The sequence below is a fragment of the Equus quagga genome, chromosome 13, assembly GCF_021613505.1.
Source record: "Equus quagga isolate Etosha38 chromosome 13, UCLA_HA_Equagga_1.0, whole genome shotgun sequence".
Lineage (NCBI taxonomy): Eukaryota > Metazoa > Chordata > Mammalia > Perissodactyla > Equidae > Equus > Equus quagga.
The window spans coordinates 89840028-89865440 of NC_060279.1; the positions used below are offsets into that span (position 1 = coordinate 89840028).

Below are 25413 nucleotides of genomic sequence, written 5' to 3' on the forward strand. Positions count from 1 at the left end.
TGGACTCTGCAGCCAGACTGTTTGGGTTCAGATCCCTCTCTGTCCCTCAGTTTTCTCATTTGCCAAATGGGGATAATGTTAATGATAGCAAGTAACCCACAGGGCATGCGATGAGGATTAAATGAATTAACATCTGTATGTAATGGGCTTAGAAGAGCGCCTGGCAGAGTAAGAGCCATCTGAGTTTGTTGCTGCTCTTATTTAAATGCCGGGTGGCCACATTGCCCCAGTGGAGGAGAGCCCAGAAGGCAAGAACCAGATCACGAGTTTGCTGGGCTCCCCGAGCGAGTGGGAGCTGAGAGCAGGGAGAGAGGGGTGGGGGTGGGGGGCAGCAGGGACTGTGGGAACCACCCAGGCCTGGGGAGTCCCAGCCCTGCTGCGTCCCACCCAGGGGCCGGGGAAGTGGGAGATGAAAGTGAGGAGCGGGGCAAGCCCCATATGTTTCTTATGACCCTAACTTTGTTCCCAGCCCCCGAGACTAACAGGCGTGAAATCCACATCTGGGACCCACCTCCCGCCTGGCCATTCCCTCTGCCTCCGGGCACCGAGCCCAGCATGCCTGTGTGCGACCGTGGAGGCAGCACAGGTGGCTTCCAGAGCTCAGAGGAGGCCCCTGTCCACCTCCGCATTGCTCACGGCTTCCCAGAAGAGCAGACTCTTGAAGCCCATAGGCGTTGGACTAGGAATTTGTCCAGCAGAGAAGGGGGAAAGAGAACCCCACTTACAGGCAACCGTTTGTGCAAAGATCTGAAGGCCAGAGGGCCTGGTGTGGTAAGAGAAGAGAGATGAGGCTGGAGATGGTGGCAACCAGGGCATGTGGGGCCTCTAAGGCCAGGCTGAAGGCGTGGGGTTTTTTTCCCCAGGGGCACTGGGGAGCCATGGGAGGTCTATGAGCAGGAGAGGGGCAGGGGCAGCCTTGTGTGAGAAACAGTGATTTGGACAATTATTGAAGTGGCTCAGTTCATTGGGAGAGCCCCTTTAACCCGGCCTGGAGGTCAGGAAACCTCTCTCAGAGGAAGTGACACCTGAGGTTGGTCTTGAAGACAGAGGAAGGAGTTGGTCATAATAAGAAAGGCTGAGGGGTGGGCGAGGACTTTGTCCAAGTGCGCCGGGGAGCTATGGGATGGCTGTGCCTACAGAGAGGCAGGGTCAACTCTCTGGAGTCTTTGTGGGTACATGGGAGGGGGAGGGAGACCGAAGTGGGGGTACGGGGAGGACCCCGGCAGGAGAAGATGAGTTCTAAGCCAGAGCCGGGGTTATCGGGACAGGAAGAGTCAGGAAAATATCACCCACACCAGGAAGCCTTCCTTTTAACTCCTATGCGAACAAATTTTTCCTTACTCATTTCTGAATGCCACAGTCCCTATATTTTTACTTCATCCATTCACTTATTCATTCATTCATTCAACATACTCTCTTGAGGTCTCCGTGGGAAACGGTGGAACCAAGACCTGAGTCGGTCCCGGGACTTGCCTTGGAGGGGCCCCCAGTTTGGGAGGATGGGGGAGGGGAGAGACCTCAGTACAGCCACAGCAGACATGATGTTAAGGAAGGGAGGCAGCATGGGGCCCAGCCCGGGGGGTCAGGGAAGACTTCCTGGAGGAGATGAGGTGTCTCCTGGGCCTTGCAGGAAATCCAAGTGTCTCCTAGGCAGACGGGAGGGGGCCAGAATCTCTAGGGAGAGACAGCAGGAGCATGGTCTCATTCAATCGTGCCTGATTCTCTCCTGAGGACACGTGTGTGCTGGTGCCAGGTGGTGCTGGGGACCCAGAGATGGGTCAGGCCTGGGCCCTCAAGGGAGCACACGCAGGGACACAGTCCCTCTCCTAATGCGATCTGTGCTCTAACGGAGCTAGCCCAGGGCACTGGGAATGTCCACAGGAGGCACTGACCCAGCCTGGGAGCCACGGAGGGCTTCCTGGAGGAGGAGAGCTGAATTGTAGGTAAAGCCTGCTCTTCCTGCGGTATCAGTTTGCCTGCCCCTCCCTCTGTGTGTCTCTGGTTTCTTCACTGTCTCTGCCTCTGACAAGTTCCACACTTCTCTCATTCTTTCCCCCCACCCCTGGGATCAGCTGCTGTAAACACTTACCATGAACTGTGTGGCTTAAAACAACGGAAATTTATTTTCTCGCAGCTCTGGAGGCCGGAAGTCCGAAATCAAGGTGTCAGCAGGGCCACAGTCCCTGCGAGGGCTCCGGGGGAGGAGCCTTGCCTGCCTCTTTCAACTTCCGGGGGCTCCTGGCGTTCCTTAGCTTGTGGCACCGCTCCAGTCTCTGCCTCTGTCTTCGCGTCACCATCTCCTCTATCTTGAATCTCCCTCTGCCTTTCTCTTATAAGGACACTTGTCCTTGGATTTGGTCCTTTTTCTTTCTTTTCTTCCCAAAGCCCCAGTACATAGTTGTATATACTAGTTGTACATCCTTCTAGTTATTCTGTGTGCGACGCCACCACAGCATGGCTGGAAGAGCGGTGCTAGGTACGTGCCCGGGATCCGAACCTGCGAACCCCGGGCCACCCAAGCGGAGCACGTGAACTTAACCACAACGCCACCGGACTGGCCCCAACCCACTACATCTTGAGGGAGTCACTTCCCTCCCTGAGCCTCAGTGTTCCATCTGTACAGTGGGGCCAATACTAAACCCCACCTCATGGGGCAGCATTGAGAGTTGAAATGAAACCCACAGAGTGTGCGGCACAGCCCCCAGACCTAGGAAACTCTCGGTCAGGGCGGCTGCCATTTCTTACTGATTTATTTCTCCATCAGAACTGGGTCTTTCTGCCTGAATTTTCTTGCCATTTTCCCCATTTCTCTAGACGTGAATCTCTATCATATTTTCTCCATCCCTCTTTTCTTTGCTTTTCTCTCCTGCCCCGCAATTTCCCAACTATGTAACTCTGGGCAAGTCACCTGCGACCTCGGAGACTTGGTTTCCTCGCCTGTAAAAAGGGGTCATCACAGCGTCTACTTCACAGGGTGGCCAAGATGATTACAAGTGAGTTCACAGACAGTGCTCAGAACTTTGTCTGGTAAGCTGTAGGTTCTTTATGTGCTGGCTGTTATTATTATAACTCTCACCATTATTATTTTTATTTCTGCTGCGTTTTTTTCGTCTTGCCTCTTTTCTCCGTCTCCATAGCTTCCTCTGTCTTCAAGTGTCTCCCCTTCTCTCTCTCTCTCTCCACATTTGGGCGTTTCTGAATTTCTCACTGACCTCTAAGCCTCATGGGCCTTTAAGAGTCTGTCTCTCTCCATTGCTCTGTCTCTCTCCTCCTCTTCCCACCTGTGCTGGCTTTAAAATAAGCTCACAAACTCTTTGATACCCTTCCCTTCAAGAGGAGGAGCCTAGTTTCTTTGAGTAGTGATTCACTTCTTCTTCTTTTTTTTTTTTTTTTGAGGAAGATTAGCCCTGAGCTCACTGCTGCCACCAATCCTCCTCTTTTTGCTGAGGAAGACTGGCCCTGAGCTAACATCCGTGCCCATCTTCCTCTACTTTATATGTGGGATACCTACCACAGCATGGCTTTTGCCAAGCGGTGCCATGTCTGCACCCAGGATCTGAACCAGCGAACCCTAGGGCCGCTGAAGCGGAACGTTTGCACTTAACCGCTGTGCCACCGGGCCGGCCCCAACACACCTTTCTTTCTCCTGTTTTCTGTGTGTGTGTGTGTCTCTCTCTCTTAGGTCATTGTCCATTTCTAGTTCTCTGTCTGTCTGACTCCCCTTTAGTCTCTCTCTTTACGTCAGTCGGTCCGTTTCTGGGTCTCTCTCCCTCTGTCTGGGTCTCTCTGTCTCTGTCCATCTGTTCTGTTGATTTCTCTTGCTCTGCCTGAGTGTCTCTATTTATAACGGTGCATGTGTGCCTGCCCCTCTCCCTGTCTCCTGCTTTCCCTGGCCCTAGCTCTCAGGGTGTTCCTATGTCTCTCTGTCCCTCATTAGCGTTTGCTGTGTCTTTCTCTCTCTTTGAATCTCTTTTTCTGTTTCTGTCTCTCCCCATCCACCTCCTGCCTGGCAGGTTTCTTCTGTAACCTGCTACATGAGTCTCTCCCTGTCTCTGGGTCTCTCTGCTTGGATCTCTGTGTGTGTGTGTCTGCGTCTGTCTCTCTGTGCATCTCTCCATCTGTTTCTCTATCTGTCTCTCTCTCCTTCTCTATCTCTTTTTCCCTCTCTGTCTCTTCTGCATGTGTATCACTTTCTGTCTGTCTTTCATTCAATGTGTGTGTGTGGGTCTCCGTCTCCCTGGCCCTCCTGCCCGGCCACCCACCCTCGCATCTCTAGCCTGCTGTCTCTCACCGCCATCTCTCTCTGTATCCAGCTCAGGCTCCCTCCCCAAGCCTCCGCAGTTCTCCGACCTCACCTTCGGCTCTCTGCCTCGGCCCTCCCGGCTCCTCCTCCCGCCTCTCTCTCTCCCTCTCCAGGTCTCTGCCTCCCCCTCCTGGCCAGCGGCCTTCACCGCACCCCACTCTCCCAGGGGATCCCCGGGCCGCGTTAAGGCAGCCCCTGGCTGAGACCCGAGCGCAGCATTGGGCGGGGGCGGCAGGTGCTGCCGCAGGCTCCAACCTGGGTCCCCGCGAGCTGGGGGACCTCGGCTCCTCCGGGGCCAGCAGCCCTGAGCACAGAGACTTCCGAGGACTCTCCCAGCTCCACCTTAAGCGCCCCCCTTCCCCCTTCTGCGGAGGATGGGAACTGCCAGCCTCGGGCCCCAGGTGTCCGGGCCGCCCCCGCCCCCACGGCCCCAGTGCGGCCGGGAGCTGGGGACCAGCCCCCAACGACCCCTCCATGCTGCCCCTTGGGCACCCCCCTACACACACACACACACACACACCAGCCCGAGGAGTGTTCGCTGCTGTGAGAGCACCTGCCCCCGCCCCCCAACAACAACGACAAAAAATTAAATAACACCAAGAGAGAGAAGAGAGGGAGGGGGTGGAGGGAGGAAGGGACGAGAGAGAAACAGAGAGAAGAGGCAGGAGAGGAGGAGGTGGAGAGAGAGAGGGAGAGAGAGAGAGAGAGAGGGAAGCTGGAGACAGGCAGAGAGGCAGAGAGGCAGAGAGGGAGGAGGTGAAGAAGGAGAGAAGGGAGAAAGAAGAGGCAGGAGCAGAGAAGGGAGACAGGGAGGAGGAGAGAGCAGCAGGACGGAGTCCTGGAGTTAGGGGGCTTGAAAAGAGAGCCGAGAGGGGCTGTGGCTTAGAAACCTAGAGGTAACCGGAGGGAGAAGCAGGAGGCAGGGAGAGGAGTAAGAGCGGAGGGAGCCGGAGACTGGAGAGTTCCGGGGAAAGGCGAGGAAGGAGAGGCACAGGGAGAGGAGAGAGGAGCGGGTTTGGTGGAGGGGGGCGACTCAGTGTCCCGCTGCCTCCGTATTTGGGGAACCGGGACTCCTTGTGGGGAGGAGAGGAAGGCTGGGAGTCCTGGAGGGACAGGGTCCCCCAAAGAGGGGAGGGAGGAGCTGAGAGAGAGAGGGCCAGGGCATTGGGAAGGGTCGCTCAGAGGTCTCCCGGGGATGGGGGGTGCCGCTCCTCTGAGCGCCCCTCAAGCGCTGGTACTCTGGGCGGCACTGGGGGCGGCAGGTAAGGCCTGGGAGTCCGGGCAGGAGCTCCTGAGGGAGGGGTGGGGGTGGGGTGCCAAGGAGAGGGGTTCAGGCTGCTCTCTCCCCAGCTTACATCGGACCCGCACCTGACCCTGAGGACTGGTGGAGCTACAAGGATAATCTCCAGGGAAACTTCGTGCCAGGTGCAGCCAGGGCGGGGACCCAGGAGCGTGGGCTGCAGGGCGCCTCCTTCTGCAGACCCAGGAGCCCCAGCCCCTTCCTCCCTCCCTCCCTCAGGAGTGTGCCCAGCCTCTGAACCCCAGAGGCTCACCATGGGACATTATACATGCGCATTTCAAGTAGTGAGTGGGAGTGAGTGGAAGGAAAGAGAGTGTGGGGGTGGAAGAGTGTGTGTGTGTGTATGTGTTTGCAGGGAAAGAGGCAGGTAGGCCCTGGCACCTGCTGAGAGCCAGAGATTTGGCAGCCCCTCCCCCACCTTGTCCTGCTCTCTCGTGCAACTCCTCTCCCCAAAACATTCATTATCCAGCTGTGGGACAAGGGAGACTCAAAGAACTACAACTCCCATGGGCTCTGGGGAAGGCAAGCAGTGGATGGGTAGGCTGGCAGCACTGAGGCCTGCTGGGAGTTGTAGTTCCTTCCCCAATGACAATTTTAGAGAGGTTTGGAGGTATTAGAGGGTCTTATGAAACTCTCGCAAGATTCTTCTAGGACCCAGGAGTCCAGGTCCCCAGCCCTGCCTCTCCTGGGATCCAGAAGTCCAGATCACAGCCTTCTCAGCAGGTCCCAGCATTGGGGTCTGGTCCCTATTTCTGACTCTCTTTCCCCCCGCCCCACCCTTGCCCCCAGGACCTCCCTTCTGGGGCCTGGTGAATGCAGCCTGGAGTCTGTGTGCCGTGGGGAAGCGGCAGAGCCCTGTGGACGTGGAGCTGAAGAGGGTCCTTTATGACCCCTTTCTTCCCCCACTGAGGCTCAGCACTGGGGGAGAGAAGGTAAGGGGCTGGGTCGGGGGGGTTACCGAATCCACAGCGGTGGGCAGGAGTCGGGGTTAGGGGTGAGCGTGAGTAGGGGTTAGCGGTGGGGTGCTGAGGTGGGAGGCCAGCCTTGGGGAAGGAAGGGTACACACTGGGGGGATGGTTGGCCCCTTATGCTCTAAAATGGATCACCTCTTCTTCCCTCCCCAAACACGGCTCCCTAGTCTTCCCATCTCTGTAGAAGCAATGGTAAAACAGACCGTTTGCATGCCAGGCCCTGTTTTAAAAGCTTGATAAAGCCTCTCATCCTCACAACAACCCCATAAAATAGGTGCTTTTATTACGCTTATTATATGGAGGCAGAAACTGAGGCACAGAGAGGTTAAGTTACTTGTCTGAGGTCACACAGCTAGAGAGTGCCAGCGCTGGGATTCAGCTCCAGGCTGTGTGGTCCTGGCATCCATGCTCTTGCCCACTTTGCAACTCCATTTCTTATAAGAGCTGGCACCACCCTTCCCGCAGCTGCCCAGCCAAAAGCCACGGAGCTATTCCCCATCCTGTTCTCTGCCTCGCTCCTATTTCCAATCCCTGTGCTTTCTAGTCTCCCTGCTAAATATCACTCACATCTTTCACTTCTTGTCCCCTCCACTGCCCCCACCATAATGTTGCACCTGGACTGGTGCCACAGTTTCCTCGCGGGCCTGCCTCCCTGCCTCCTGCAATCCACTGTCTGCCACACAGCTGGAGAGATGTTTAAAAATACAAACCAGATCATCCCACTCTGCTGCTCAAAATCCTTCTATTAGGATAAGAAATAATAGCAAACACTTCTACAGCATCGATCCTGTGCCTGGCACTGTGCCAGGTGTGTTATATATATTCAATTATTTAAATAAAAGTACAAAACACCCCATCATTGTCCACCATCTGGCTCCAATCACCAATCTCTCCTTTGCTGCCTGGGCTCTGGCCCCACTGGCCTCTTCACTGTCACTCTAATAGGCTACCTCAGGGCCTTTGCACTTGCTGTTCCCTCTTCCTGGAATGCCCTTCTCCCTGCTCTTTACAACTAACCCCAACTTCAGATCTCCATTCAAATGTCACTTCTTCATGGAAGCCTTTCCTGACCTGCCACGCCCATCCTAATCTAGGCTGGTTTCCTGTTAGGCTTTCTCAGAGCTCCCAGTTCTTCCCAGCACGAGCACAGGACGTAATGAACTAAGCAGTAACTTATGTGACTCAGTATTTATTGCCTGTCTCTCCTCCATTAGAACATAAGGTCCAGGAGGCCCAGGATTTTTGTCTACTTATTCACTGCTCTCTTCCTGGCATCCGTGGCACACAGTAGCAGCTCAATAAATATTTGGTAATTAAACAAATTCACCAACATTGAGCCCCTACCACGGACCAGCACAGAGCCTGGAAAGTGCAAACTATGCTGAATGACTAAATGATTGTTGGAAATGGGAAATGTAGGGGTAAAAATCAGGAGGGGAAAGATTTCTTCTCCGCGTCCCCGTGACACCTGCCGCCTCTCCTACAGCTCCGGGGAACCTTGTACAACACCGGCCGCCACGTCTCCTTCCTGCCTGCAGCCCGGCCCGTGGTCAATGTGTCAGGGGGCCCCCTCCTGTATAGCCACCGACTCAGTGAACTGCGGCTGCTGTTTGGAGCACGTGACGGAGCCGGCTCTGAACACCAGATCAACCACCAGGGCTTCTCCGCTGAGGTGGTGGCCACTGACCTCTGACCCTTGACCCTCACCCTGAGTTGACCCGGTTCCTCCCGCCTCACCCTCCTCTTAAGGCCTCACCCCCATCCTCCTCAACAGAACTGGCCTCCCCACCCTGAGCACTAATTCTTAACCTGACGTGGGACCCTAGAGGCTCACAGCGGGCCCCATTCTCTCCTCTCCTTCTGCTGGGGGACCCCACTCTCTGCGATCCCCTCTTAGGTGCAGCTCATCCACTTCAACCAAGAACTCTATGGGAACCTCAGCGCCGCCTCCCGGGGCCCCAATGGCCTGGCCATTCTCAGCCTCTTTGTCAATGTGAGCCCAGGCAAGATGCTGAGGGAGGGGGGGCTGGGCGCCTGGAATCTGGGGGCTGAGGAAGAGTGAGGCCGGAGATCCAGACTTCGGAGTCCTGGTGGGGGAAGGGATTGGGGGCTTGGACTTCTGGGCTCCGGCCTTCTCACCCTGTCCCCCCACCCAGGTGGCTGGCAGCTCCAACCCATTCCTCAGCCGCCTCCTTAACCGGGATACCATCACCCGCATCTCCTACAAGAGTAAGTCCCTGGTGCGTTGGTGGCGGAGGGTATGCATGCGAGGGGCGTTCTAGAGGGCCCCCCTCTTGGCTCTGGCCTGATCTCCCTGCAGATGATGCCTACTTTCTTCAAGACCTGAGCCTGGAGCTCCTATTCCCCGAATCCTTCGGCTTCATCACCTATCAGGGCTCTCTCAGCACCCCACCCTGCTCGGAGACAGTGACCTGGATCCTCATTGACCGGGCCCTCAATATCACCTCTCTCCAGGTGATCCTCTGTCTGCACCACCTCTCCGCCCTCCCGCCCCCGGCCGCCTGGGTAACCCATTCCCTGGCTTGAGGATCCCCTCGTCTCACCTACCCTCATTCCCAGCATTGACTTGGAACTCTAGGGAGTGAGAGAATCAGACAACCCTTGGGGATGGGGTGGGGCTGAGCGAGTTCACGCCCACCCGCTCCCAGGGGCGGGGCTTCCTTGTGACGTCACCAGAACCATTCATTATTTACTCCCAGTTTCTCACCCCATTTCCATGGCAGATGCATTCCCTGAGACTCCTGAGCCAGAATCCTCCGTCCCAGATCTTCCAGAGCCTCAGCGGTAACGCCCGGCCCCTGCAGCCCTTGGCCCATAGGGCCTTGAGGGGCAACAGGGACCCCCGGCACCCCGAGAGGCGCTGCCGAGGCCCCAACTACCGCCTGCATGGTATGGTCCAGTGTGTACCCCCTCCACGTCTTGGTCGAACCCGCCTATGTGTCTCCCCGTGGTGTTTCAATATGATACAGTCCTACCCCGCTTTGCTGCTTCTGTATGGTCCAGCCTCCTGAGCTCTCACTTGCTCTTTCTCCCTCCTCTCTGTGTGTCAACATGGTACAGTCCACCTCCCCGCCATAGATCATTGCTGGTCCATGATTTGTCTTTCCTTTGCACTGCTTGCAACTTGCAACTTCGTATATAACCTGAACTCCCTGGCTTCCTTGTGGTGCAATTAAGTACTGGTCCGTGGTTCCTATTACGATGACTTTCCAAAATGGTACAGCCCGCATCCTTTTCCCTGTTTCCATGTGGTACAACCCTATGCTGTTCCATAATCTGCTCTTCCCCTTACTGAGAATCAACACGGTACAATGGTACAATCCCCTTCCTTTCCTACTGCCTCCCAGTGGTGCAGCCCAGTGATCTTGGGGCCACGCCTCTGGCTCGTCAATATGGTACAGCCCACCTCCCACCCCCATGAATACTTTAACATAGTTCAACCTAATACTGAAACTGGACGTCCGTATTCCACCCTCCTGCTGCCTCCCTATGGTTCAGCCCGGTCCTGGTCCAGAATCTGACCATTTCCCCCAGCTTCTGGTACATTCCGGTTCCCCCTTCGCAGCCTCGCTGTGGTAGAGCCCGGCGCTGCCCAGCCTCCGCCCCCTGCACGCCCCTGTATGGTCCCTCCCATCGTGCCCAAACTAACGCTCCCCCACTGGTGTCGTCTGTCTTACAGTGGACGGTGCCCCCCATGGTCGCTGAGACTCCCCATCGAGGATTGCGCCTGCCCTCCCCAAGCCTCCCCACAAGGGGAGGGGAGTGACCCGCCAAAACAAAGCTATTAAAGGGACAGAATACTTCCTGTTTCTCAGTGGTCTGATTCTAGGCGCGGCGGGGAAACATTTGGGTCTTATAGAATAGCAGCCTTCTAGAAACCAATCTCCCTCTTCCTAAACCCCATTACTCGGCTTTTTTGGCCTCTTGTTTCCCAAAACAAGCATTTGGAGATGCGGCTCCTTTCCGGGAGCCTCTTTCCTCTCCCCCGCCCTTACCCACCCTCCTGGTCAGGCAGCACGCGCAGGGCCATGTGCTTCCCCCTCCCGCCTGCCTCATTGGCCCGAACTGGGTCACGGTTCCGCCCCCAGCGCCGGCTCCCATTGGGCAAATGTAGGTCAGGGTCCCGCCTCCCTCCAGAAAGAAGGCAACTTCACGCACTGAGCCCCTCCTGCGCCCTCCCAGGCCTTGGCGGATCCAGGGGTCCCATTGGCTGTGCGTCTCGAGGGGTCGAGTCGCGATTGGCCCGCGCTTTCAGCCGGAGGGAGGCACGCGGCTGGGGTGCATGGCCTAAGAGGCGGGAGGGGCTGGGCGGGCGCGGGCGGGGGCCGAGAGGAGGGCTGAGCGCTGTGGCGTCGGGTGTTTTGGTTTGGGTTTTTTTTTTTTTTTTTTTCCGGGACAGAAGTTTGCTTTGGCCACGCCTCAAGGCAGCCGCCTCCTCCTGCCCCCTCCTCCGCCCCTCCGCGCACACCTCTTGGTGCCGATTGCAAAGCGCCTTCCGTTGAGAGAGCAGCAAATTTTGCAGGAGCCAGGCTCGCCCACCTTGTAGAAGGAGCGCCTTGTGTCCCCTTGAACTCTCGGTTGCAAAGAGCCTGCCGCCTGATTTGATCACCCCCTCACCCGGACTGCATGGTCTCCTGGGACCCTCTTCAGTTGCACGTTTCGGCACCGAGGACTGCAAATCCCCGTTGCTCCTAGGATTGGCAGTGTTCTGGATACTGGAGGCTTGCAAGCTACGCTCGCCCGCCCCGGGCCGACACTCGCCCGAACCACAGGAGTGTGCCGCTGAGTGGCAGGCCAGTTCTTCGCCTCTCCATGAGCCCGTGAGCCTGCGGGCAGGTGCCCGGCGATGGCGCGGCCCGTGAGCGACAGGACCCCGGCCCCCCTGCTGCTGGGCGGCCCGGCCGGGGCCCCCCCTGGCGGGGGAGCGCTGCTTGGGCTGCGGAGCCTTCTGCAGGGGACCAGCAAGCCCAAAGAGCCAGCCAGCTGTGAGTTCTAGCCCCCACCTCACCCAACTCAGACACTCCACCCCCTTAGGGGCTCCAGTGCTGGGGGGTCCACAGCTATCTCCTGCGTGCCGAGAGTCCATCTTCCCAACCTTTTTCTACCCAATTACTAAGGTGTTTAGGCCCCTAGATCCCTCAGCACCCAGGACCCAAAAGTACCGCCTCTCAAGCTCGTCCACCCCGAGGACCCAGGAGTCCAGGCCCCAGCCCCCCCCCCTTCCTTTCGGTTCCGAGAGTCTGGACCCCTGGGGTCCAGGGAGGAGGGAGGGGGTGTGTCGGATGCTCACACGGTAGTGACACGGGCTTGGGCGGGGCCTCCTGGGGTCACATGGAGTCTAGAGATGAGGAATGTGCCCCAGGAATAGAGCCCCTTCCTGCCCCTTACCGAGTGTGGGGGCGGGGAGAAGGGGGTACAGTGCGCAGGAAGCGGGGGTAGGTTACAGAGGAATTACAGAGCTGTCATTTTTTCTCTCACCTGCCCAACCCTCCACCTACCTCTATCTGAACTTTCGTCCCCCTTCTGTGCCTCTATCCCTTCCTGGCTCTCTGTCCTCCCCTCTTTGAGTCTTTCTCTCTCGGTCTCTGTCCCCCACTCTTTGTCTCTGCCGCCCCCATCTCCGTCCTTTCTCTCTGGGTCTCTCTTGAGTGGCTGTCCCCTCTTCTCTCTGGGTACTTGTTCTCCCTCTCTGATCTCATCCCCCCGTCTGTCCCCTCTTTCTGTGAATCTCCGCTGTGTGGGTCTCTATCCCCGCTTGTCTCGTGTCTGACTCGGGGTCTCTTCTCCACCTCTATCTTCCTCTCCCTCCCGACCCTGCCCGGTCTTTCCCTGGCCCCCAGGTCTCCTGAAGGAAAAGGAGCGCAAGGCGGCTCTGCCGGCACCCACGGTCCCCGGGCCGGGCCTGGAGACGGCGGGCCCGGCGGATGCCCCAGCTGGGGCGGTGGTGGGCGGCGGGTCCCCGCGGGGGCGCCTGGGGGCCGCACCTGGCCCGGGTCTGTTGGCGCCGCTGCTATGGGAGCGGACGCTGCCATTCGGCGACGTGGAGTACGTGGACCTGGACGCCTTCCTGCTGGAGCACGGGCTCCCGCCCAGCCCGCCGCCCCCCGGCGGCCCATCACCCGCACCCTCGCCGGTGCGCACGCCCGCACCGTCCCCGGGGCCCGGCTCTTGTGGTTCAGCTTCCCCTCGCTCCTCACCGGGGCACGCCCCCGCCCGGGCTGCCCTCGGGGCCGCCGGCGGCCACCGCGCAGGTGCGACGGCGGGGGCGGGGCGGGGCTTGGACTGCAGAGGGCGGGGCGGTGCGCCGCTGGGGGCCTGGACGGTGGGACTGGGGCTGCGCGCCCGAATTGTGGGTCTCCCAGTGGAGCGATGAGAGAGGAGTCTGGATTCTCTGTCCCCTGATGGATCGAGGACTGAGTCTCCTGGATCCATAGGAAAGGAGGGACTTGGGACCCCAAATTCCAGGAAGCCTCCCCAGTGGGGAGGTAGTGTGTGGACTTTTCTGTGGGACGTGGGGACAAAAGGACCGGATACTCGTGGGGCCGGGACTGGGAGCCCAGAACACCAGAGTTATTTCCTGAAGAGTGGACTGCGCCCGAGTCTGGGCCCAGAGTCGGTGGAACTGTCATAAGACCGGAACTCCTAGGCCCTCTGCAGGGAGGAAGCGAGGATTGGGCACAGACTTCTGTTTCCCCGGGACATAAGGGACTGGTAGCCGTGGTTCCTGGGTGCCCCAATAGAGACGGGGTGTGACCTCAGGTCCTGGAGTCCTCTAGCGGGGAGAAGGTGGGGGGTCTTCATTCTAGCTGTTCCATTGGGGCGAGGACTGAGCTTCCTATATTCCTGGGGGAGGAGGAGCCTGGGATCCCAGAATCGTGTGCACCCCAGAGGCGAGGGGGCTGGGAGTCCAGGTAGAAGATCGAGGGGGGCGGTTTTCATGTGTTCCCCAGAGAACAGGGGGCCCTGTATCCTTGGAGGCTGAGAGGTTCGAGCGGAGAGACCCCAGGGAGCAAGAGGAAAGGTGTGCTCCCTCGGGCACCTTGGGGTCTTCAGGGGCGGACTGCAGGTGAGGGCTTCCTGGACACAAGTGCCCCTAGTCCGACCTCTGGACAGAACCAAAGCCCTCCCCTGCCCAGCCGCACATTCCCGCGCCACGTGAGTCCTCTCCTTCCTCCCTGGTGCTTCGCGCACGCGCGCTCACGAGGGAGGGGGCGGGGCCTGTGCAACGTGAGGGCGCCGGTGGCGGCAGGGGGGGCTGCGGGAAAGCAGGCGCCGGCACGTGACTCGGCCCTGAACCTGTGTCCTCAGCTGGCCCCGGCTTGCTCGCTCTTAAAGGCACAGGGCGCCCCTCCTCCTGAACCAACCTCCTGGAATCTCAGAAGCGTTTCCGCTTCTCTTCCCTAACTCTTGAGAGCCAGTCGCTCTTAAGAGGCTAACTTGAGGTCTTTTCAATGCATTGGATTCCTTTTTCCTGAACAGCCTGGAGTCTAGCCTTTGGCCAGGAGTTCAGTAAGAAGGATTCGGGCTAGACTGTAGGAAAGATGCTAACACTGACTCTGAAGGCCTGAAGTTTTAGAAACGATAGCCCAGTCTCATGTGTTACTTAGGGCAAGACAGGTACGATTGGGCCTCAGTTTCCCTGTTTGTAAAAGTGAAGTTTGTTCCATGACTCGGAGCATCTTTGAGGTTTAGGAAACCTTCATTTTTTTTTTCTTTTCTGAGGAAGATTAGCTCTGAGCTAACATCTGCTGTCAACCCTCCTCCTGTTGCTGAGGAAGACTGGCCCTGAGCTAACATCCATGCCCATCTTCCTCTACTTTATATGTGGGACCCCTACCACAGCATGGCTTGCCAGGTGGTACCATGTGTGCACCCGGGATCCAAACCGGCGAACCCCGGGCCACCGAAGCAGAACATGGGCACATAACCACTGCGGCACCGGGCCGGCCCGGGAACTTTCATATTTTATATTAGGGAGGTTGATCCCTGGCAGGCTTTATGTTAGACCTCATAAGGACCTTCCTTGTGGTGGATATGATACCTGAGCAGAGGCTAGCCGTGGGGAACCCCCTCCCCCAAATAAATACACCCTCATGTGACACATTCTGTTTCCCCAAGGCCTGACCTCTCGGGACACACCCAGCCCTGTGGACCCAGACACCGTGGAGGTGCTGATGACCTTTGAACCCGACCCAGCCGATTTAGCCCTGTCAAGCATTCCTGGCCACGAGACCTTTGATCCCCGGAGACATCGCTTCTCAGAGGAGGAACTTAAGCCCCAGCCCATCATGAAAAAGGCACGGAAGATCCAGGTGCCAGAAGAGCAGAAGGTGAGCACAGCCAGATGTAGGACACAAGCTGGGCCAGCACAGGCCCCACAGCCAGAGGTGGCCCTTTCCTCACCATCAGATCTGGGCTTCTCATGGGGATTAGCTCTCAGTTTCTCCTAACCTACAGCCAAGGATCCTTGGCCATGGGATACAAGGGGGCAGAGGTTTGGGCTTGAGGTTTATGAAGATGCTGTCACTGTAGGAGGCAGACTCAGCCAGCCTTGCTGGGCCCAGTTGTACAGGCTTGAAGTTTCTCCTTTCATTTGGACCCAGAATTCTCCCTGGGGCAGGCTTCAGGCTCTACCCGGCTCGGTTGCTAAGGACGGCATTTCTTAGCAACAGTGTATTAGCCTGTCTCTTCTTAGCAGCCAGCCAAGCTGGGGCTGGTCTTTTGATCTCTGATTTGGGGCATCCTTCAGGGTGATTGCATCTGCCTGGGATGCAGACTTTGCCAGCCCCTCTGGGCCTGGATGGATCCCTGGGGAGAGGCCTCAGTTCCCATTGGCAGCCAGGGCCACATTCTGATTTGGGGTGCTCTGGGCAGTGACTGCATCCTTCTAGCATTCTGTCTTTGCCAGTTCTGGGGTCTCCCCCAATAAAAGCTGCCTGGGCTTCGCACAAGACTTTGCCATGCCCTTGTGTAAGTTAGATACAATGACTTGAAGTAGCTAGGAACGGCCTCCAAACCAAATCTAGACCAGTGGTTTCTTCTGCCCCAGGGCCTTGTTAGGGACTGGATTCACCCTAGCAAGCAGGAACTAGGCTGAAATAAATGGGGTTGGAGGGCATCATTCAGAGCTCTGGGTGGTCCATGTTACTAAGGAGTGGTCCTCCTCAGCAACCAAATTCTAGGACCGGAGAACCTTAACATAATGATTTGGGGAGGTCTCAGGATAGGCCCCTTTGCTAAGGGACAACTTGTCTAGCAACCAGGCCCTGTTGGGGAAGAGGCAGCTCCCTGGCCTCTGTTCAAGGCCGGTGGGTCAGGACTGGCTGCAGTCATTGGGACCACTTAGACCTCACTTTTGTTTGCTGAGGAGTGATGAGGTTGCCTTGACATCCAGGTCAAAAGGGGCCAGCTCTGGGAGGATTCTGTGGGGCACCAAACCCCATCACTAGGGAGCCTAGGCTTCCCTTAACAACCAGGATCTGGAAAGTTGATATATCCGGCAATGCTTTTCACTGGGAGAAGCCCTCAGACCCTGAAGACCCTGTTGCTAGGGAACAAGCATCCTTAGTAACCAGGAGCTAACTGCAGGTCCTTTGTCAACTGAAGAGCACTGGGGCCTGCTTTGCACAGTGGAGACTTGAAGCCCAGTTGCTTGGAGTGGGAGGCCTGTCTCCTACCTTAGCTGTTGCTAGGGCCCTCCAAGGGCTGACCTTTGGGTACCCATCCCAGAGAAGACCCATCCTTTAGGCCCCACTGCTGGTTAAGAAGCAGTCCTGGGACTCTCTTAAGTGCCCTCTGGTCCCTGAAGGCACTGGCAAAGCCGCTCCTCCAGGCCCTTAGTATCTTCCCACCCTTCCACCCCCAGGATGAGAAGTATTGGAGCCGGCGGTACAAGAATAACGAGGCAGCCAAGCGGTCCCGAGACGCCCGGCGGCTCAAGGAGAACCAGATATCTGTGCGGGCGGCCTTCCTGGAGAAGGAGAACGCCCTGCTGCGGCAGGAGGTGGTGGCTGTGCGCCAGGAGCTGTCCCACTACCGTGCCGTGCTGTCCCGCTACCAGGCTCAGCACGGAGCCCTGTGAGGACGCCCCCCACCCTCACGGCGGAGCTCTCCTCCGCCCCGCTCAGACTTGCGCCCTGACGCCCTCTTCCCTCCCCGCCCTGTGGTCCACGGGCCGGCCAGCTGGGTGCCCCAGGGACGTGACGATGCAGAGAAATACATTTATATTTTTAAGAAAAAGCGAGCCTCCCCCCTCCCTCGCGGGGGCGGGGAGGGTCCTCAGTGTGTGCCCCCGGCACCTCGGGGACCCCATTTTCCCACCGCCTCCGTTAACACGATCCTGAATAAATCTTGAGAACCCCAGAACCAGCTGTCGTGGGGGAGGAGGCAGCTCCCTGGCCTGAGTTCAAGGCCAACGGGTCATACTGGCCACAGTCCGTGGGCGAGTCTGGGCTTTGGGCCATAAAAGGCAGTAGCTGCTGGAAGTGCCTAGAGTCCGATTCCTCCCACGGGCTGCCGGATGGAGGAAGGGCCGAGGGCCTGAGAGGAATGAAGCGACTGCCTTTATTGCATAGACCTTTTCAATTGCTTTGAAGACTGGGGTCGGAGACAAGACAAGGACATGAACTTCCCCGCCCCCATCCGCGTGGGGCGGGACGTTAGTGCAAATAGGAAGGCAGGCCCCGGGGAACCTGCCCCTCCTGGGCTGATTGGCCAGTTAAGCGGAGGCACCAGAGTGGATGGGGCGAGACCCGGCCCTGACTGGCCAATTAGCTACGGCCTCCCGGAGTCCGTACATTCCAGGTCCCGTCATTGGAGGAGGCGCGAGGCAGGCCCCGCCCTCAGCCGACCTGGCCTTCCGCGAGCCGGACAGGGGATCTGGAGCGAGCCCTGTCCTTGTGAGTCAGGCCCTACCTTCGGGGCGAGCAGATTTATCTGCGACGGTGACGACCCCCTGGAATTCGGGCCAGGCCCCACCATCACCTCTGGTCCCCGGGGGGCGGGCGCAATCCTGAGCCGGGGCTGGGACCCTGCAACGGTGGCCCTCGGCCCTAATTCCAGCGGCCAGGCCCCGCCCCTTGGAATGTAGGCCCCGCCCCCGGCGGGCTCCAAGCTTTGTTCGGTTCAGGGCTCCCGCCCCGGGCGGCCAGGAGGCCCGGTGAGCAGCGTACCGAGGCCAGGGTGCACCTGCGCCTGCAGCGGCCCATACTCCACCTGCTCCCCGTCCACCGTGAGCACGCCGCGAGGTGTGAGCGGCTCCAGGCGGAAGGCATGGGCCGCGGCATAGCCCAGCTGTGGACAGCCCAGGCTGAACTGGTTACCGCGTTCCATGGCCAGGAAAAGGCGCAGCAGCGCAGCCCGCGAGATGCCGCTGCGCACCCAGCACAGGTGCACCAGGCCGTCATCAAAGCGCGCGTGGGGAGCTGCCACTAACTCAGCCCCCAGGTGGCTGGGTGATATGGCCAACATAAGCACAAAGTCCCCTTCCAGCGTCACCCAGCCTGGGGGTAGTGGGGTGCCCAGAGGAGGGAGCAGGTGGTCGGGTGGGCCCCCAGTAGAGGTGGCTGCTGGGGCATCAGGGGTGGGAGGCAGGAGCCCAGAGGACGCTGGCATTTCTGGGGCCCCCTCAGTGATGGGTGACAGTAGAGCTGCCTTGGGGGATCCAGGGAGCGAGGGCAGCAGCAGGTCTGGGGACAGTGGAGAATCCCCAGCTGCAGCCCAGTCCCCGGCCAGCTCTGGGTCCCCCCCATTGATGGACAGGAGGGGTGGGGGCTCAGGTGAGCCAGGGGACATCAGGGCAGGCTGGGGCAGGGGCAGGGGCAGGTCAGACACTGAGCGATGCAGGGGTGAGTGGGCCACAGGCGGGGCTGGGGCTGGGGCCAGGGTCAGCTCTGACTTGGCACGGGGCAGGCCATGGGCAGGGGTGGGTGAGGCAGGTTCCACAGTGGCAGGAAGGTAGGAGAGGCGTCCGCGGTAGGTGTGCAGCGTGGCCAGGCCCAGCACAGTGCCCAGCGTAAAGCGGGCACTGCCCAAGGCCCGGAAGCGCTCGCTCTGGATGTCCACGTCTGACACAAAGCCCCAGGCCACAGCCAGGAAGGAGAAGCAGCGGGAGCCTGAGGCCAGCGTCACAGAGAGCAGGTCCAGCGGGTGGCCGCCACCTCGGCAGAGCAGCAGTGAGCAGTTGAGCAGCAGGTCGATGCCCAGGGCCCGCTCAAACCTTCAGAGCCCAGAGATGGATGGACACAGTGAGAAAGAATAGAGGGCTGGGGGAGAGATAGCAAGAGCCAGGGGGGAGCAGACAGCAGGAGCCGGGAAGGCCATGTCCCTGGGCCCACCTGCAGCCATTTGGCCACCTCTAGATGGACTCTTCTTACTGGGCCAGGATCCCTGTCAGTGCTTTCCTTCCATAAGCACTCACTGAGTGCCAGCTGAGGGCGAGGCACAACTCTAGGCACTAGTGATACAGCTGGGAACAAATGGCAAAAATGTCTGCGGGGGTGTGGTGAGCATCCAACAGCCAGACTGATGGACTTAACTGACATGGACTGGCTGAGCGGGAGATGTGCCGGGTCCCTTCCCTCCTGGCATCCTCAGGCTCACCTGAGGCAGGATGGGCACCACCTACCCGCCATACTGGTTCACAGCTCCGGCCAAGGCATTGCCCGAGCCACAGGGCAGGATGCCCACCGGCATCTTCACAGCCTCTTCCCAGTCAGGGCGATCTAGGAGTCCATTCAGCACCTGGAGGATGCGAGATGAGACACCTGGGTGCTGGTCCTGGCCTCTGCAGTCGCCCAGGGCTCAGGGTCGGGGCAGGGCGCTCCTGCCCTACCTCGTACAGCAGCCCGTCTCCCGAGACTGTGACGATGCCGTCCCACTCGCTCAGCCTCAGCCCCTGGACCAGTTCTCGGGCGTGGTTCTGCCGTTCTAACGTGGGGAACCGGGAGGTGAGGCAGACTGGTCCACCTGTGCTCCACCACTGCTACCCAGGACTCAGGAGTCCCAACGCCCCACCCCTACCGTCCATCCTGACACCACCCTCACCTGTCTGGATGAGGTTGAAGGACAGTCCAGCTTCAGAGATCATGGGCAGCACGTGGTCCTTACACCACTGCCATGCCAGGCCCCGGCCCCCAAAGGGGTTGATCAACAGGAGCAATCGGGGCGGCCTTGGCAGAAGCTCGGGGGTGATTTCTGCAGAGAGAGGGGAAGGAGTCTACACAGGCCAGGATCCCAGGCCCCTGGGCACGTCAGAAACAGTAACTGCGAACAGCGCCCAGTGGAACTGGTGGGCGGCTGGCAACGGAGCCTGCTGGGAGTTCAAAGTTTTTTCTCCCAGGCCTCACCTGCCCAGGCCCAGGTGTGCAGCCCCACCCCCTCCCAGAAGCTAAGACAAAGGCAGGGCTTGGGTGTTAATCCCGGTGCCCTTTGGACCCACAAGTGGGAGGAGGAAGTCGAGCTGTGGTTTCCACTTTCCTCACCCCCTCAAACACCTGGGACCCAGGATCAGCTTACTCCAGTGTGTGAGGCTCCCTTACTGTCACCATCCTGTAGGGCCCCCAGGCAGCCAGCAGGATCCTGGGGGATCAAGAAAGGCCCAGCAGGTGGGGGCCCTGGAACCTTTCCCTTCCTGTGCCACCTGAGGTCCCTGGGTGGGGACCTCTGCCTGAAAGCCGCCTGAGTCCCACAGGCTGGATTAGATGCCACCTCTGAGCTCCTGGGATGCCCTCGGAGACCTCTGTGAGTGCCTGTCACCCTGGGTGGTGACTGATTATGTCTCAGTCTGCTGTTCTCGTCCGCCATGGAGCCTCTGACTCATCTGTGGTCAGGACCCATGGAAGGGGGGAGGGGACCGAGACAGAAATCTAGCGGAGACAGAAATAGAGCGAGAGAGCAGCAGACACAAATCATTCCTCCCTGCCTGGAATTTTGTTTCTTCTGTAGCCCCTCCCTGTCTGTGTATCACTCTTTCCATACAGACCCAGAGAGACACATCACACAGATAGGCACACAGAAGAATAGACAGAGATGCCCACAGAGGGAGATGTGCAGAGACACCGAGGTGGCCTTAGGACAGAGCGGCTGCCCAGTGCCTCACCCCCATCCCCAGGCAGTGGCAGTCCTCGGAGCAGACATGTGAGGGCAGTGGCCCAGCGCTGGGCCTCAGCTCGGTTCTCCTCGTAGGTGGCTGCCCCGTCGGCCCGAAAGGTGCGTGCGGCTCTGCGCCGGCCCCCGCGCCGGCCCCTCGGGTAGGTGTAGATGCAGAGGTAGGCTGCTGGGTCCGAGGGGCTGCGGCTCCGCAGGGTGCAGCAGCCTGAGACCTCAGCCAGCGGGACCAGGCCACCCCGGGGCCGTGCCTCAGGCTTTGGGCGCAGCCGCTGGATGTGCAGGGCCTGTGGTGTGAGAGTGAGGGCGAAGCGTGGGCCACGCGCTGGGTAGGAGCCAAACTCGCCATGCAGGAGTGGGGTGCTGGCGGCCAGTGGCGGCGGCGGCGGGGCCATGGCCTCGGCCCTGTCCAGGGCGCTCCTAGACCCGTGGCCCCAGCTCCAGGTCAGCTCCTGGTCTGGCCTCTGTGGGGAGGGAGGAGGGCAGGAGTCAGAGTCCAGGACCCCCGTGGGAGAGAAGCAGGGGCAGGGCCTGTGAACAGGAGGAGACAATGAGGGTCGGTGACACGTGAGATGGGAGCATCAGAGACAAACAGGCTCAGACAAGTGTGGGGAGACTCTGAGGATGCAGAGCAGAGGCCAGCTGGACAGGAAGGCCAGCATCCTGGAGAGTTCACACACGGGCAAGCAAACATTCATTCATTCATTCCCCCAGTAATTATTCCATAGCCCCTATGTGCCAGTCATGGCAAACACAGCAGGGAAGAAAAAGAGACAAAAATCCCTGCCTTCGTGGAGTTTGTATTCCAATCAAGAGACAGAAAAACAAGATAAAGAAGTAAACTATAGTGTGTTGGATGATGACAAGGGCTTTGGGGAAAAATGAGGCAGAGGAGAGACATCAGGATGGAGGAGACATATGAAGAAATAGACATGCAGAGACAGGAAAACACAACACACACACAGAGTCACCTCCAGAAGAAGAAGGGAGGGACGCTCAGACACAAAGAAAAAGAGGGATAATAAGGTCTGAGCGCCAGAAAAACGCTGGGAGAAGGAGACCAACAGTTTCAGTGAGATGAAACCTAGGACAATGAAAGACGCTTAGAGAGGAGAGCAAGAGTTTAGGGGCTCCAGGAGCCGTCTGAGGGTCAGAGGGACAAGAGAGTTAGGAGAGAGAGAGCAGAGAGGAGAGGCAAGAAGTAGGGGATGCAAACAGCTGGAGAGACTGAGAAAGAGAAGTGACACGGAAGGCCTAAGAGGTCAGAGAGCTGGAGGAGCCACGTGCAGGCACCTGCAACGGACAGGATCCAAGAGCTGGACCCTGAGCACTGACCTGGGCATCTGGCCGCCTGCTCTCCAGGGAGGGGGTGGGAGCTGGGCCTGAGGTCCCCTCCCCCGAGGCCCTGCCCCTGCCCAGCTTGTGCCTCCTCCTTTCGGTTCACCTTTGTTCCCCATAGCTCCACTCACCTAGCAACCTGCTAGTCCTGCCCCTCACCTTCCTGGGGCCCAGAGCTGCCCCAGACACCCTCATCTGTGGACTCACCCTCAGGAGTCACCTCTGTCCCCAGCCCTGGGCAGCTCCTTCAGGCCCCACCCCTAAACTTGCACCGACCCACTCTTCCTCAAATCAGGCTTCGGCACAGAGCCCCAGACCTCCCCCAATCCTGGGCCTGAGTCTCTGTCCCTAGGTCCCCAGGTCTCTGGCCTGGTCTCCATTCTCTCCATCCCCCAAGTACCCCAGACCTGGGCCCGGGTCTCCATCCACAGTCCCCCTCAATCCATAAGCCTGAGTCTCTGTCTCCGGTTCCCCTGGTCCCGGACCTCCATCCCCGCCCCGTTTCCAGAACCCAGCCGCAGACCCGGATTTCCATTCCTGGATCCCTCAGTCCCGGTTCTGGTTCTCCATCTCCATCCCACACCCCTGGTACCCCTGTCCTGGGCCTGCGTCTCCGTTCCTCTTCGTCCCTCAGTCCCCCGGACTCAGGTCCCTGCCCCGACCCCGGCACCCTCCTCACTGGTCGGGTCCTCCTCCAGGCGGCCCCTCAAGTCGGCACCAACCGCCCCCGTCAGACCCTGGGGCAGGGGGAGGGTGTGCATCCGCTCAGCCAATGGCCGTGAGGCCGGCCTGAGCCGCACCAATGAGGGGGCACGGGGGGCGGGACCAGCCGACTCGTGAGCTCGGCGAAGGGGCCTGCGAGGGGAGAGCGGGGCGGGGTATCGCACTCCGCGAGATCAGCCGCCATCGTAGGTGAGGGCACACACGCAGCAGGGGCGGCATCACGGCCCCAAGGGCAGCGCCTGTGCCGCCATATTTGTTGAAGGCAAGTGGGCCTGTCCCATCCATTGCGTTTATAAAAGATGGGCCATGGGGGAAGAGGGCTTTAGCGGCAGATAGAGAGACTGACCCTAACCCAGGTAACAAAGATATGCAAAGAGAGTTTGTAAAAGACACCTAGAGAAGCCGAGTCAGGGGCAACAAGAGGCTTGGAGACGGTGTTGTCTTTCTCAGATAGTTACAGAGAATCAGAGAGACAGACACAGAAAACTTGAGCTATAATCAATCAAAGACAGTAGAATTGAGAATGTGCAAGGTAAGGACACAAGAAAACCCAGAAAATAACGGACACAGATAGAGAAAAATGGGGACACACACTTCTGGAATGAAAGCCAGGGAGGAGAAGCTCATTAATTCACAAAATTTACCTTGGGCCCAAACCAGAGTGGAGGCAGCATGACAGAAACATCTGGCCCGTAAACGACCTAGTTACACAGTGTGACCGAGACATAAGGAGAGAGATGGGGAGACATAGCATCTGAGGCAGATATCTGGGTCAGGGGTGAGGGAGGGAAAAATGGTTGGACGCCTCTCAGAAGCCAAGAGGCACTGAGACCAAGAGACAGAAAAACAAAGACGTTGACAGAGAGACAGAGAAAGGCAAAGACATGGGGAAACTGAAAGAAATCAAGGCAAGAATAATATCAGGAGGCCTCCAAACAGATAGGAATGTAGAGAAAAAGACCCCTGCAGGAGGAGACAGAGACAGAGCTTGCTAGAAAGAGATTAATGGAGGAAGAATTCATTTACTGTGAAACAACGTCCCTTGTGTTCAACCCACAGGAGCAACAGCACCAAATAATACGTGCCAAAGAATGATCCAGAGAGGGACAGAAACCAAGTAAGATGGAGAGACAGCGAAACACAGCACCTGAGCTTAGGGCCCCAGGAGAAAGAAAGGCAGACACATCCACTAAAGAGGCTGGGACTCCGAGACACAGACAAGGAAACAGGGACACGGAGGAGGAAATTGTGTCCCAGGGTACGGTGATCTTGACTTTCAGACAGATCCCTACCTGGTCCCGCTGCTCCTCTGCCTCAAGGTGTCCATTCATCTGCTGGCCCTGCGCCGTGTCACCACATCAGCAAGACCTTGGCTCTGGGACAGAGGCCATGGGACGGCTGTCACGGCCCGGGCTCTGGCCTTTGGCTCTGCGGAGGAGAGGTCAGTAAGTAGGAGCATGATGAGCAGACTCCAGGTGGCCAGGCTGGACGTGCTGTGCTGGAGGCCCAAGGGGCAGGGGAAGGAGAAAAAGGGAGACAGGCCAGCTTCATCACTGCCCCAGCCAGGCCATTTTGTCCCACCCAATAAGGGCTAACAATAGGAGTGGAGGGTAACATTTATTAAGCAATTATGTGCAAAGAATTGTCTGAAGCATTTTTACTAACTTACATAATGATGGGAAATACTCTATGGGCTATGCCTATTATCACCCTCCTTTCGCAGAGAAGGAAAGTAAGGCACAGAGATGTTACGTGACTTGCCCAAGGTCACACTGTTGGTAACTAGCAGTCAGGGTTTGAATTTGGTGACAGCTGGCAAGGCCCCCTCTCACATCTTTCCATGTCTCTTCTTCTCCCTGGATCTCCATCTTTCCTCTCTTTCTAGGTCTCCTCACCCCTTGGGTCTCCAATCCCCCGACCCTCGGTCTCTGTCCACTCCTCCTCTGGGTCTCCCTCTCTCTAAGTCTCTTCTCCCTTCTCTTTCAGGGGCTTTTTACCAATCCCCTCTCTCCACCCCGCGCCCCAAGCCCGGGGCCTCAGTGTGCCTCTTCTGCGTTCCAGTACGGTGCACATTCCTCACAGCGAACCCGCTGGGCCGCTCGAATCTCTCTGGCTGGGAAAAGCAATCCCCTGGTGGCAGAGGCTGAAGAGGGGTCAGGGAAGGGCCATCTGGGGGCAGGGGGAGAAGCGGACCCTAAAAGGTGGAAATACAGGATGCGATAGACCGGGTTGCAGCAAGATCACGTCCGGTTAGATCTCAAGTAGCACTTCCCCAGTGCGGCAGCGGGATATAAGGCAGCGGTGAGCCTGCTAAGGAAACGCCCTAAGCGTGGAGTCAGAGGTTTCCCAAGGTCTAAACCAGCCCTGCCAGCCCCGCCTCCTCACCTCCAATACTGGGCCCTCCGGGTCTTCCGGGAGCCACAGAGAGGCCGTCGGCGTCGAGCCAGAGCGTCACTACACGACGCCCCCTCCTAGTTCCGCGCGGCATCTCGCTCGCAGATCCCGTTCCTCCGGAAGACCATGGAGAACAGGAACTGGATAGGGCCAGAGAGGGCCTCGACGTGCTGGCCCTTCCCTCCCTGACGTAGCGCTTGTTTCCCTTTAGATGTTCGTCCACCCTTTTCCGGCATCGCCCGTCCAGCGGATCATCA

The 25413-nt window shown here is 58.6% G+C and overlaps 3 protein-coding genes across 10 annotated transcripts; 2 read left to right on the forward strand and 1 right to left on the reverse strand.

The window, feature by feature from the left end:
• The first annotated feature begins 5068 nt into the window (after positions 1-5068).
• CA11 (carbonic anhydrase 11) lies at positions 5069-10398 on the forward strand. The gene is made up of 9 exons (XM_046683165.1): positions 5069-5565; positions 5654-5728; positions 6393-6535; positions 8061-8246; positions 8472-8567; positions 8731-8803; positions 8895-9049; positions 9319-9484; positions 10275-10398. Exons 1-9 carry the CDS (start codon positions 5499-5501, stop codon positions 10298-10300), a joined length of 987 nt encoding a protein of 328 aa, XP_046539121.1. The 5' UTR covers positions 5069-5498; the 3' UTR covers positions 10301-10398.
• Positions 10399-10986: 588 nt separating this feature from the next.
• DBP (D-box binding PAR bZIP transcription factor) lies at positions 10987-16957 on the forward strand. The gene is made up of 4 exons (XM_046682837.1): positions 10987-11580; positions 12436-12846; positions 14714-14925; positions 16461-16957. The coding sequence occupies exons 1-4, from the start codon at positions 11442-11444 to the stop codon at positions 16674-16676; spliced, it is 978 nt and encodes a 325-aa protein (XP_046538793.1). The 5' UTR covers positions 10987-11441; the 3' UTR covers positions 16677-16957.
• A 178-nt stretch (positions 16958-17135) lies between these two features.
• On the reverse strand, positions 17136-25310 carry SPHK2 (sphingosine kinase 2). 8 transcript variants are annotated; one of them, XM_046682832.1, is made up of 7 exons: positions 25148-25310; positions 24055-24190; positions 20694-21165; positions 19640-19789; positions 19428-19522; positions 19221-19336; positions 17136-18812 (listed from the first exon to the last, which is right to left on the reverse strand). In XM_046682832.1, exons 2-7 carry the CDS (start codon positions 24091-24093, stop codon positions 17720-17722), a joined length of 1965 nt encoding a protein of 654 aa, XP_046538788.1. In that variant the 5' UTR covers positions 24094-24190; positions 25148-25310; the 3' UTR covers positions 17136-17719. The 8 variants fall into 8 exon arrangements, with proteins under 8 accessions (XP_046538788.1, XP_046538786.1, XP_046538787.1 ...); XM_046682830.1 differs by having other exon boundaries at positions 20694-21232; XM_046682831.1 differs by lacking the exon at positions 25148-25310 and adding an exon at positions 24956-25108 and having other exon boundaries at positions 20694-21232.
• Positions 25311-25413: the final 103 nt, after the last annotated feature.

Bases quoted from the DNA above. Each gene is read 5' to 3' on its own strand.
- SPHK2 (XM_046682828.1), bottom strand. From the start codon at position 22,158: ATGGGGAACAAAGGTGAACCGAAAGGAGGAGGCACAAGCTGGGCAGGG. The intron at 21,233-22,036 runs GTCAGTGCTCAG...TCCTGTTCACAG, and splicing joins GCAGGCGGCCAGATGCCCAG to GCCCTGCCCCTGCTTCTCTC. The intron at 19,523-19,639 runs GTGAGGGTGGTG...TCCCCACGTTAG, and splicing joins CTTCAACCTCATCCAGACAG to AACGGCAGAACCACGCCCGA.
- CA11 (XM_046683165.1), top strand. From the start codon at position 5,499: ATGGGGGGTGCCGCTCCTCTGAGCGCCCCTCAAGCGCTGGTACTCTGG. The intron at 6,536-8,060 runs GTAAGGGGCTGG...CCTCTCCTACAG, and splicing joins TCAGCACTGGGGGAGAGAAG to CTCCGGGGAACCTTGTACAA. The intron at 8,247-8,471 runs GTGGTGGCCACT...ATCCCCTCTTAG, and splicing joins ACCAGGGCTTCTCCGCTGAG to GTGCAGCTCATCCACTTCAA.
- DBP (XM_046682837.1), top strand. From the start codon at position 11,442: ATGGCGCGGCCCGTGAGCGACAGGACCCCGGCCCCCCTGCTGCTGGGC. The intron at 11,581-12,435 runs GTGAGTTCTAGC...CCTGGCCCCCAG, and splicing joins GCCCAAAGAGCCAGCCAGCT to GTCTCCTGAAGGAAAAGGAG. The intron at 14,926-16,460 runs GTGAGCACAGCC...TTCCACCCCCAG, and splicing joins AGGTGCCAGAAGAGCAGAAG to GATGAGAAGTATTGGAGCCG.